This window comes from Aegilops tauschii, chromosome 1 (genome assembly GCF_002575655.3).
Source record: "Aegilops tauschii subsp. strangulata cultivar AL8/78 chromosome 1, Aet v6.0, whole genome shotgun sequence".
In the NCBI taxonomy this organism is placed as follows: Eukaryota; Viridiplantae; Streptophyta; class Magnoliopsida; order Poales; family Poaceae; genus Aegilops; species Aegilops tauschii.
In genome coordinates this window covers 7368407-7380331 of record NC_053035.3, presented here as the reverse complement: position 1 = coordinate 7380331, position 11925 = coordinate 7368407, and the positions used below count along the sequence as shown (strand labels likewise).

Below are 11925 nucleotides of genomic sequence, written 5' to 3'. Positions count from 1 at the left end.
TAGTCTGAGTGCAATAAATGTCCTGTTCTTATACAGTGGGTGATCCCATGAAAACAGTATAAAAAGTTGATTAAGTAGAGTACTCGCATGCATTGTGTATACTTGCACACATGGCAAGCACGCATGACAACATGTGTATTATCTATCTATCTATCTATCTATCTATTTTTGAGCCCAAAGTATAAAGCCTTAAACGCCCATTCTCCATCACGACCATAGAATTGTGCCCCTATCTATTATCTATCTATCTATCTATTTTTGAGCCCAATGATTTGGCGATGCTTCAATTTCTAAAAAAAAGTCAATTATAGACGGTTCAAAAAAGTTCTATAAAAATAAAAAATGTTCATAAGACATTTGTATACAATCCTTTTAAATTTCTGATCCAAACTCGAAATATACATTGAGAATCAAAAAAGAAAATTCCTGATATGAACAATGACATTTTTCCTTTTGTCTTCTTGTCCCATTATTCATATAAATTTGTCTTTTTTGTTTCTCAATGTGTAGTTTGAGTTTGGATCTAAATTTCTTAGAGGCCATGGACACATGTCTTGTGAACATGCATTAAATTCTCAAAAAAAAAAATTGAAACATACAAATTTTGCCTTGTGCACATTGAAGCATTGGGAGCACCGCCTCGATATGCCTCTCTCGTCGCAACAAGTGAAGTGACTAAGCTAGGCGGCGGGCAAGTGAAGTAAAGTTGGCACAAATCACGAGTCCTGCACGCCGCGCCGCACGCAGAAGCGTCGTCTCCTGCCGACACCTCCACTCACTCACGTAGCACATGTCGCCATGCATGCATGCATGGAGGGGATCCTTGGACACCTGCCATGGCAACGTGGAAGTATATATTGGCCGCCGCTCCTCTACTACCACCACGTAGCGCGCCAGCACCCAAAGCTTAAAGCAGCTCTCAACACCCATCGACCACCACCGACACTGATCTCTCTCTCTCTCTCTCCCTGCCTATATAAACTCCTTCTCTTTTGCTTCGTTAATTAACACACCCAGGCCACGCTGCAGCAGCAGCAGCAGCAGAGAGCTCGGATTTAACACTCGGGTGAAGCAAGAGAGCAAGTGCAGAAGAGAGATGGCATCCCCTCGTCGCATGGGCATGGCCGCCGTACCGGCCGTCCTCCTCATCCTGCTCCTCCTCGTCGCCACAGGTGCGTCCGCCGAGCTTCCTTCCTCCCAGCGAGCATATGTGAACAGTAATTAATCACCGGCGCTCGCTTAATTACTTACCGTGGTGTTGCATTGCAGAGATGGGGACGACGAAGACCGCGGAGGCCCGGACGTGCGAGTCGCAGAGCCACAAGTTCAAGGGCCCCTGCTTCAGCGACAGCAACTGCGCAACCGTGTGCCGCACCGAGAACTTTCCCCGCGGCCAGTGCAACACGCACCACGTCGAGCGCAAGTGCTACTGCGAGCGGGACTGCTGAGCTTTCTTCTTTGTGCCTTCCGTGTTGATCTGCGGATGACCAGAAATAAAGTTGCTTCGTGTCTGAGGTGAAGATCGGTCCTGGGCCTACTGCAGCGATACGTCGCCGTGTTTGCGGCTTCAATTAGTTTGCGCGGTTAATGTATACGAGTACTACTGTACTAGTAATAACGATACCACTGACCACTGATGTATGTGGCTTCTCTCCTCTTTGTTGTCTTGTGCTGAAAATCGGCGAGTTAGGAATGCGGGAGGCAGCCATCCAACCATAGCCGTATATATTTTGACAACAATTCGAACTAATCAGACGGAATTCATTTAAACAAGTCTGGGTTCATATCAACATGGCCGGATTTTATTTAAACGTGAAAAATTCACTTTGAACAAAGCTTTATTCTAAACCATAACTAAATGATCATTGGCGCCCAGTCCCGTATCCGGCCATTAGCTCCGAGAATTGAAGTTTTGTTTTCTCCGGCTCCCCAAAATAGCTTTTTCTTTTGACTCAATCCTCTTCTTCTCCTTAGCATTCGCCTTCAATCATATTTGAGCTTTACGCTCTTCTCCTTCTTGGGGTGGCCTACTTCTACACCCGATATATCGTATAACCCCTTGAGTGTTTTAATGGAACAAGGTATAGCCTCGGTAACCTCCACATTAGCTCCGAGAACTGAAGTTTTGTTTTCTCCGGCTCCGCCTCGAGGCTCGGGAACTGAAGTTGTCTGCCTCCATGTCGCAGTCAAGCGACTAATTGGCTGATGATATGGAAGGAGAGAAGGAGTAGTCTTTCTGAGACCAGAGCGGCGGTGATCTACTGTGCACTACTCTTTCTCGTTATCAACTATGCCCGCGGACGTGTTGGCTTCGTGATTGTGGTGATGAAGTATGGTCTCGGCGGAGCCGGCGATGTCTGCCTTGTCACGGTCCTGCCGAACATTGCCTCGCCAGCCTCGTCGCGTAGGCAGTGCTACTTGCGAAATGTGTTAGAATTTCCTGAAGAGGAAAGGTGAAGTATTACAGTAACAGAAAATTTTTCTCAGCAAATAACCGAGGTTTGTCCAACCTCTGTGCTCCTCGTAGGCAGTGCTACTTGCGAAATGTGTTAGAATTTCCTGAAAAGGAAAGGTGAAGTATTACAATAACAGAAAATATTTCCCAGCAAAGAACCGAGGTTTACCCAACCAACAAAAGATTCTGTGCTCCTCGTAGGCAGTGCTACTTGCGAAATGTGTTAGAATTTTCTGAAGAGGAAAGGTGAAGTATTACAGTAACAGAAAATATTTCCCAGCAAAGAACCGATGTTTATCCAACCAACAGAAGATTCACAGAAACGACTTTTAGACTTTTAGCAGTATCTACACACAGAATAGTAAATACTTATACCCAACACGGACAAGAGGGTTGTCAATCCCCTTATACTCATTAATTACAAGGATCAAATCTGATAATAGAAGATATACAAATTAAGAAGTAAAGTAAAACTAAATAAATTGCAATAAGGTATTTCAGGATTTAATAATATGATTTAAATGGACCTGGGGTCATAGCTTTCATTAGAGGCATCTCTCTCATAAGCATAACGATGAGGTGGGTGAACAAATTACTGTTGGACAATTCATAAAATAACGCATAGTTATGATATTATTCATGGCATGATCAGTACATAAGCATTACGTCTGTGACGAGTAGACCGAAATGATTCTGCATCTACTACTATTAATCCACTTCGAGAGCGCTTCTATGCTTGTCTCTATAGGTATTAAGTTCATGACAAACAGAGTAATGCATTAGGTATGATGACATAATTTAGACAAAATAAGATCAATTAATATGATCGAACCCCGTCATTTTATCTTAGTAGCAACAATACAAATACGTACGTCGCTACCCTTTATGTCACGAGGTGAGGACACCGTAAAATTGAACCTACTACTATGCACCATTTCCACTGAAGACCTAATCATCAACTTGGCCAAACATAACTCATAGATCGGAAAACATTACAAACCTATAACAATCACACATAATAAAGTTCAGAATATAACTCAGTTACTTTCAATGAATAATCTGATCATAAACCCACAATTCACCGGATCCCAACAAACACACAACATAAAAGGATTACATCATATCGATCTCCAAAAAGAACATTGTATTGAAGATCATAACGAGACAGAGTCATCTAGCTACTACTATGGACCCATAGGTCCTGTGAGGAACTACTCACACATCATTGGAGTTGCAGCACGGTTGATTTAGAGGCCCACCTGGATTGATCGATCCTATTGACCAGTGCTGTCTGACCGAAAGGGAGAGATTGGGGAGAATACCTTGGAAATATTCTGCCATAGTTAGGGCAGTTAAACCAACTCTCATACGAGCTCCCGGTGGTTCATTCATGCTTCGATGGAGTATCACCGGAGGCCTCCAGATGGGATCGCGAAAGAACAGAGCCTTGCGGTAGCGAAATAATTGTTTTCGGGTCTCACTCTAGTGGTTTCTGAATTTTAGGGAAATTATGGGCTTGGAATTAGGTCAAACGGAGTTGCAAGGGGGGCACAAGCTCAAACGCACCCCCCCCCCCCCGGGGCTTCACTGTGTGAGTTTGTGCTCTTCTTGTGCGGCGTTTAGTCTCCCTCCGAAGCTTTAAGGGTCCCTTTTGGTCCAGAAAAAATCAACGTAAAGTTTCATCGTGTTTGGACTTCGTTTGAGATGGTCTTTCTGCAAAACAATAAAGTAGGAAAAAAAATAGAAACTGGCACACTGGGTTAATAGGTTAGTTTCCAAAAATAATATAGAATTGCATATAAACACTAGTGGAAAAAGGGTTACCCACAAGTTTAATCGGTGGCGCGCCATTTTCAATACACGCCGTCACCATTTTTTTCAAATAGTGGTGCCGTCGACATATTTGGTACGTCACCACTATGTCATTACTGATGGCGTGTCACGCAAAATCCATGCCACTGCTATTTGGGATCCATCAATTTAGTGGTGACGTGTAACTTTTTTCCATACCACCAGTAATAGGTATATTGCTGGCCTGTTTCACGCCATCAGCAATTAGACAAGCCTATATGAAAAAGCAAAAAAAAAGAGACAAGAATTACTAATGGCATCTGGGTTAAAAGGCACGCCACAACATCGCTGCTTTATTGGTCTGGGCCACTTAATTTTTCAAAGGAAAAAGTCCAAAATAAACCTTGAAGTTGTAGACAAAAGCTAAATCAAACCTTGAACTTTGAATCCTGGAAATTGGCACTCTGAACTTGTAATCCCGGTCTATTTTGGATCTTAGACCTGTTTGGCACGCTGGGAAGACTACAATGCCGGCCGGGATTCTAGCTACTCTCACGGACTAGAATTTGGGCCGGCCCACTATAACACAATAAGAATTCGTGAGGTTTAAAAAATGTTCGCATATTTCTAAAATTGTTCAAAAGTTTCTGTTTTATATTTTTCGCACAAATTCAATTCGTTTTGTGTTTTTCAAAACTGTTTGGAATTTCGTATTTCACACAAAATCAACTCTATTAGCATTTTAAAAAACTGTTCACGATTCAAAAAAATCACATTTATCAAAAAATGTTCAGTTCCAACAGTTTTTCACATGCTATGAAAAATATTTCGTATTTTCAAAATTACGTATTTATTTATGAAATCGTTGAACATTTTATAGTGCAAGAACTTTTTGAAAATTTCGAATACTTTTAAAAAAAGCAACAACTTTGAAAAAGCAAACACCTTTATAAACATTTCCTGAAACCTGAACAAAATTTTAAAGTGCAAGAACTTTTTGAAACAATTTTTTTTCTGCAACCTGAACAAAATTTTAGTGCGGACACGTTTTGATACATAAACATTTTCTGAAACCTGAAAATATTTTGTAACATCTAAAAAATATCACAAGTTTTAAAAAATCTACGGGCCAATCCAAATGTTTATGCAATGTATAATAATATTTTTGTGATTCAAAAAAATGTAACATTTCAAGAATGATCATGAGTTCCAAAAAATGTGTTTGTGTCATTTTTAAAAGAATGTGTTTACAAGTGTAAAAAAATGTTTGCATGATGTAAAAAAATGTATCATAACCTTAACAGAATATATGTGGCATGTCCTTGAAAAAAGTGTATGCAAATTTAAAAATGTTGAACCACGTAAAAGAGTGTTGTGTAGTTTTATAAAATGTTTATTGTCATTAAGAAAATGTAAAACATGTAGTTGAAAAAATATTACCATGTATTCAAAAAGTTTTGAAAACATGTAATTTATAAATGTACATAATGTATTTGAAAATATCAAAAGTTTATCCAAAAATATTTAATGTGTGCGCTAAAAATGTACATTGGGTACTGAGAAAAAAAAGACATGTGTAAAAATGAAAAAAGAAAAGAAAACGAAAAAGGAAGAAACTAAGAAAAAGACCAGATTAGTGCGCGCACGAGCAACTGCGCTACTGGGCCGGCCCAATTCAGCAAATCCCGGCTGTGTTCTGTCAAGGTTTAAAATAGACCGGGATTAGAGAGTTTGGTGTGCTGATTTCAGGGATTGAGAGTTCAGGATTTAATTTAGCTTTCGCCTATAAATTGAAGGTTTGTTTTGGACTTTTTCCTTTGTCAAATCTCGTGCCGCCGTCCAAAAGGCCAAAATGTTTCGCGCCGCAGCCCAACAGCTTAAAACACACCTTATCCTCTATGTTCCTTGCCAGTCGTCCTCTTCCTCTGCCCCGCCGCTCGTCTCTCTCTTCACCAACTCCGCAAGTCGTCGACGCCTCCTCCTCCAACAGCGGCCAGTGTGAGCTCCCGCCACACCCACCTCCAGCGAGTATTGCGTTTCCCCATGGTGGATTTGGCGAGATCCCACCGCACCCACCTACACCGCCCCATCGAGCGGAGATGCGGCAACCCTCATAGTGCTGATGACAGTGCCGCCATCGTCTGTACGTGCGTTCATTCCGTGCGCGCAAGAGCTAGCTAGCCTGCCGTCGAGGTCCTCCTCCTCCACCGATGTCGCCGCCCACAGCCCCTCCCTTCGGTCGCTGATTTGGATCCGGCCAACCCTCCATCCTCGTCCAACTCCGCCATTGGTGCGGTGCTGCTCCCTCGCCGTGCTAGGACGGCGGCAAGATGACGCGCTCTTCCAAAACTGGTGCGGTGATATGCTGCTCCATTGGCTACATCACTGCTAGGTCAGCTGCTCCTCCTCCTCCTCTCCGTGAAGCCCTTGGTTGCTTTAGGTGGCATGATGGTAGTGTTGTTCATGGTTTATTGGTACTGCTGATGATTGTTGTGTACATGAATTTATACTCATGTGCTGTGTATTTCCTAGACTAGGAATTTCCCTAATGTTTAGGGTTTGAGTGGTTGTGCTGGTCTGTTCATTATTGTTCCTAGTTCACATATGTGCATGGTGCTATTGCTATGGTTCATGGGATGCTGCTAGAGTCATAGCAATGGTTTATTGGTGTACTGACTACAATTTCATCCTATTGAATTTGGGTCTGCATACCTACAGTTTGTCTGTCAGCCCGCCGGCCGGCCGCGTGTTCACAGTAAAACCACTGTTACAAACCTACCTGCAGCTAGTCGACGGATTAGTATTAATTGTTTTCCTAGTACTTAAAGCATGGTTAATAGTATAGCCAACTGCTGGCTCGGTAATTCACATGAGCGGACGAGCTCGCTCGCTCCCGAAATCGAGAAGCGCACGTTTGCATGGGGATGCGGGATGTGTCAGGTATTATGGGGTGTATAGCACAGACGCAAATTAAGTATTCCCTACCATATAGGTAAAGAGCGGACCCACATGCGGAGCTTTCCGCCAGGTACGTGAGAGCTGCGGTGTCCTGTACCAGCCTGCTTGTTCGGTCAAAATGGTATCCGTGACTGACGCCCGGCGGGTTGTTCGTCGATAGCCCCACATTTTTTGGATTTGCAGAAAAATCATGCAACTTTCAAGGAAGCGACTATGGTAGAGATTCCCCTGAAAAAAGAAGAAGAATAGAGATTTTTTCAGCTGCGCGACGAGCATGGCCGATTTGCTGAAGACCATATACCCTCGAGGATTCCGATAACTGGAGCTCCCAGCGCTGGCTTATATGCCATACTACATCCGGAAACTGGAGCACTTTATGTTAACAAATGTACTTGTGTGCCGATGAATAATTAGGCCTCCACCGCAAAAAAAGAAGAAGAGAATAATTAGGCCTCCAAGCGATGTCCATCAAAATGAACACACTAAATGTCCGTCCGCAGACACCGTTCAAATGTGTCAATGGATAGCGCTAGTAGACCCAGACGTTGAACCATATACATCAACTGTTTGCTGGACATTTAATTTGGTGCCCAAGCTCATCTGCACCCGGTGAACAATAAAATAAAAAATAGCAAAAATAATTCAATAAAACTGAACAAAATTTGAATCCAGGATGATTCAGTGCGCCGGGTGCATGAAAAATTTCGTGGCTAAATGACATTTGAGGAGCTCATGAAAAAAAATGAGATCCGAAAAGTGTTGTTTTCAAAAGTTTCTCATAGGCCCGAAATTTGTCTTCTTTACTGAGAGCTACTAAAATGTCTAAACTCTACAAAATTTGGCACGGACTTCATGTACATGAGCATATCGCATCACCAAAAAAAGGATTTGAAAAACTATTCCAATTATTCTACTGTTCACCCATGTGTGCATATACACCCGAGAGACAATATACCGCTTCCAAATGTCCGCCTCTTTTTAAAAAATAAGAAGAATACAACTATTCAAATGTCCAGCATGCAGTCATTGAGCAATAGCAATTTAATCATACATTTAAATCACAAATAAAAACATTGGATGTTCTACAAGTTTTTTAAATTCATCGATCTCAAATTCAAACATACTCCTTGGTCCTCGTAAGTGACCTTTATCTCAAACTTTACCTCCTTGAGTATGACCTTCTTCATCACCACATGCTCTCTTAGATGGGCTGGCCTTTGAGTTTTATCCAACAGTGAATAAATGTGAAGGGTTAGCTCTCTATCTGATAGTACATCGCGACCAGTAGCCACCTTCTTCCACTTGTGAAATCGCGTTGGAAAACTTCATGAGGAATTTCAAAGTAGTGTACCACCGATGCAGCAACGACTTCTCATTGCGATCATGGATCACATCTAAATTATAGGACGTGTAATGCTTGTACTCATGAAACCAATAATGCACATGTTGCCAAAATATCGTGCCCTATTTTTCATGGTTACAAACCCCGTACTTGTGGCTGACCATGCGTCGCATAAGAATGCATTCTCCCTCACCGTTGCATGGATATCAGTCTTCGCCAACATATTTTCAAGAAAAAGATATCCGCGCAGAATAACTAGAAACATTACTGGCCTGTTTTGATTGTGACTATTTTTTCCACATATTGCCATATTATTTTTCGCACACTTGCCTTACTTAAGTTGCTCAAATTCATAGCCACATTTTGGCTTGCCTTAGGGAATGTTGCCACACCTTTTATGTCTACGACATGGAGGGCTTACTACCCATAAAAGAATTGTCTTAGGTGTGGCTAGAACCAAACACCCACCTAATTTGGTCAAACTTGTCTAAGGTGAGGTGTGCAAAGTGTGGCAAGGAACCAAACAACCCTTACACCTTTTTACGTTGTTGTTTTCACCTGCTGTTCAATAAGGAGTTAGTTAGGTAGAAATTCCCTTTGGCACATGGGAGTATATGATCCTGCCATCAAAAAATATATTTCAAAATGTCAAAAAAATCCGAACACAAATTTGACACGCACATCTCAACATTGTATGTGCGAACGCCAAGTTTCATGAAAAACCGACATTTTATACGCCTTGTGTAAAAAAGACAAAAAAAGTCTCATGAAAATCCTTTTTTTAACACTAAATTTTGTCTTTTATGCATGTGACACAAAAATTGTTGGTTTTCTACGAAACGAGTTTGTATGCACTTAGAATGTCAAGATGTACGCGAGAATCATTTTGTCAGAATTTTGTTACATTTCAAAATATGTTTAAACACAATTTAAAATCCAGGAGCATATGCTCCCATGTGCCAAAACGCCACTCTCGTTAGGTAGAATTTTAATACATAAACTTGCATAGGATGTACACATATATACATAAACTTGAAATTGACATAAATCGATCCTACAACTTGTGTTTCAGATACTTTTGAGTACATTTATGTCATTGTCGTTAACTCTCCATCAATACTTTTTTGCATATGAGCCGTTATGGTTCACACCCTATCACTTGGACAAAAGTTGTTATGTGAAAACATCTGCATATGAGCATCTTCTAAAAAATGGGCTCACGGAATTTTCCATAACCTATCGACCAGGAAAAATGGTGATGAGAGAAGCACTCACACAGTAAACCCGTGCAACACACATTTTAGATTGAAGACAATTTTCTGGATTAAATATATATAGCATTACATAACATTAACCAGAAATAGCATGTGGTGCAGTGGCTACTGCCGGACACGTGCGACACTCTTGAGTTCGAATCCAAAATAAAATATCACTTCAATTTTTTCAATCTAATGAAAAATACCAAAATCAAGAAGACAAAAACACTTGTTCAAACCTTGATGCAGCGTTTTGGTTCCAAATCAATTATTCTTCTAAAGAGTATAAGTAACGTCTTTCTCCACTATTGACAGAAACTACCAGGTGGTGCAGCGGCTATCACTCTATTTTTTGTATAATGGTTTTCCTTTCTTTCCTTGCTACTGACAGGTAGGTATTGAGCGTGTGCCAGCTGAATTAACATAGAGTTAACGAACACACTGGAAATGTAATCAAACGTACCCGAAATACAAATTGTAAGGCTGGCTCGTATCATTTTTTCAAAATTTATATATGAATCTGCGCCGAATGTAATTAACGACCAGGAGGCAAGCTATAAAAATGTAATTGATTCTTCAGTAAGCATCAGAGGGAGGGTATACAGAAAAAAGTCCAGTCAACCTGAGGTATGGTATTAAATGGCCCCACCCCTTTGTTGGACACCTCGTTCTGTAGGACCTGTACCACCAGTCCACCCGTACATCATGGTGGAATTCCTTCATGGCAATGCATCATTCCGTCAAGTCGAGTATACGGTGCCACTACGGTGTATCTGCCATTTATCGCGCTAATACGAATCTGCATTTCCATCAGTCATAACTGCCACCAGCCACGTGACCTTGCTCCATTCGCTCTCATACCAGGAGCGCGCGTGCCCGAGCACGCTATCGCCGCTCTCACTGTTGGCTGTATTATATTGCTCTTATAGTCATCACTTATTTACCTAATAATAATAAAGGAGCTATTGCTTCTGCCCGTCCGTCCAAAAACATACCCTCAAAATTGCTATAAATTACCCACTATGCTACCCGTAAGTGAAGAAAACGTTTCGGTTTTTCTTTCCCAAGTCGCCATCGTGCTTCGTAATTTTATAGTTTTTTTAGACGTTGTAATTTTATAGATGTGATACAAATGTAAACAACAGATGCATGAGCACCTCAGTGGCATGGGCCGGCCCATGTAAGAGCTTGACTCCCCTGTTGTTTTCCATTTCGTTTTTCTTTGCCTTTTCTTCCTTCTTTAAACTAATTCGGGATTTCTGAATTTTTAGTGCGAGTTTTCAAAAATATGTTTGAGAAATCATAAAATGTATGCGAATTCATAAAGTGTTAAGGAAATCATAAAATTTTCTCGCATTAAAAAATGTTTTGGTTTCCAAAACTGTTCACAAATTAATAAAAAAAATCACGATTTGGAAAAAATGGTCGGGAAATAAAATCATGTTCATGATTTTGAAAAAAATGTTCTTATATTCAAAACTTATTCGGGAATCTGAAAAAAAATATCCATGAAGGAAAAATTTCAAAGAAATAAAAACACAAAATTTAAAATTTGTTTCTCAATTTTTTTAAAAATTTCATCTATTCAGAAATTTTTGTTGAGTAAAAAATGATCATGAATTTAAAAGCTGTTCATGCATTTCAAAAAATGTTCATGATTTTCTTGAGAAAATCCAAAAATTCAAAAGAAATGTTTGTCGATTTGAAAAAATGTTCAGCGATTCAAAAGTCTTTATGTCTAGGATTTGATTAGTTTTTCGGAAGTCTTTATATGTCTAGGCGTTGGGAGTAGTTCATGGTCGATGAGATTTGTTTCAAAGATTTAAACATTCCCTTACGCAACATAATGACAAGTATGGCGTACAGTGGCAAGCTCAGCCTTGAGATTTACCACGTCGAGTGCATTGTGATCGCGTGGACATCGCGACCATCATCAGCGAAGCGAAGGTGGGAAGAAAAATAAATGATAACATGATGAGCCAACGTGTTAAAATAAAGGGCGCTCATATGTTAAGTCACTACTGATTCGGAGCGCTTCTGAATAGATAGGGCGCGAGCGCGAGTGCGATCTGCATGCACGGGGCCCTGTCCGTTCATGTGCCTCTCGATCACATTCACATTCA

The 11925-nt window shown here is 40.8% G+C and overlaps 1 protein-coding gene across 1 annotated transcript; it reads left to right on the top strand.

Moving 5' to 3' along the window:
• Positions 1–927: 927 nt before the first annotated feature.
• On the top strand, positions 928–1655 carry LOC109757811 (defensin Tk-AMP-D2). The gene is made up of 2 exons (XM_020316646.4): positions 928–1172; positions 1270–1655. Exons 1-2 carry the CDS (start codon positions 1097–1099, stop codon positions 1446–1448), a joined length of 255 nt encoding a protein of 84 aa, XP_020172235.1. The 5' UTR covers positions 928–1096; the 3' UTR covers positions 1449–1655.
• Positions 1656–11925: the final 10270 nt, after the last annotated feature.

Excerpts from the sequence above, each read along its gene's own strand:
- LOC109757811 (XM_020316646.4), top strand. The coding sequence starts at position 1,097 with ATGGCATCCCCTCGTCGCATGGGCATGGCCGCCGTACCGGCCGTCCTC. Across the intron at positions 1,173-1,269 it reads GCTCCTCCTCGTCGCCACAG|AGATGGGGACGACGAAGACC; the intron begins GTGCGTCCGCCG and ends GTTGCATTGCAG.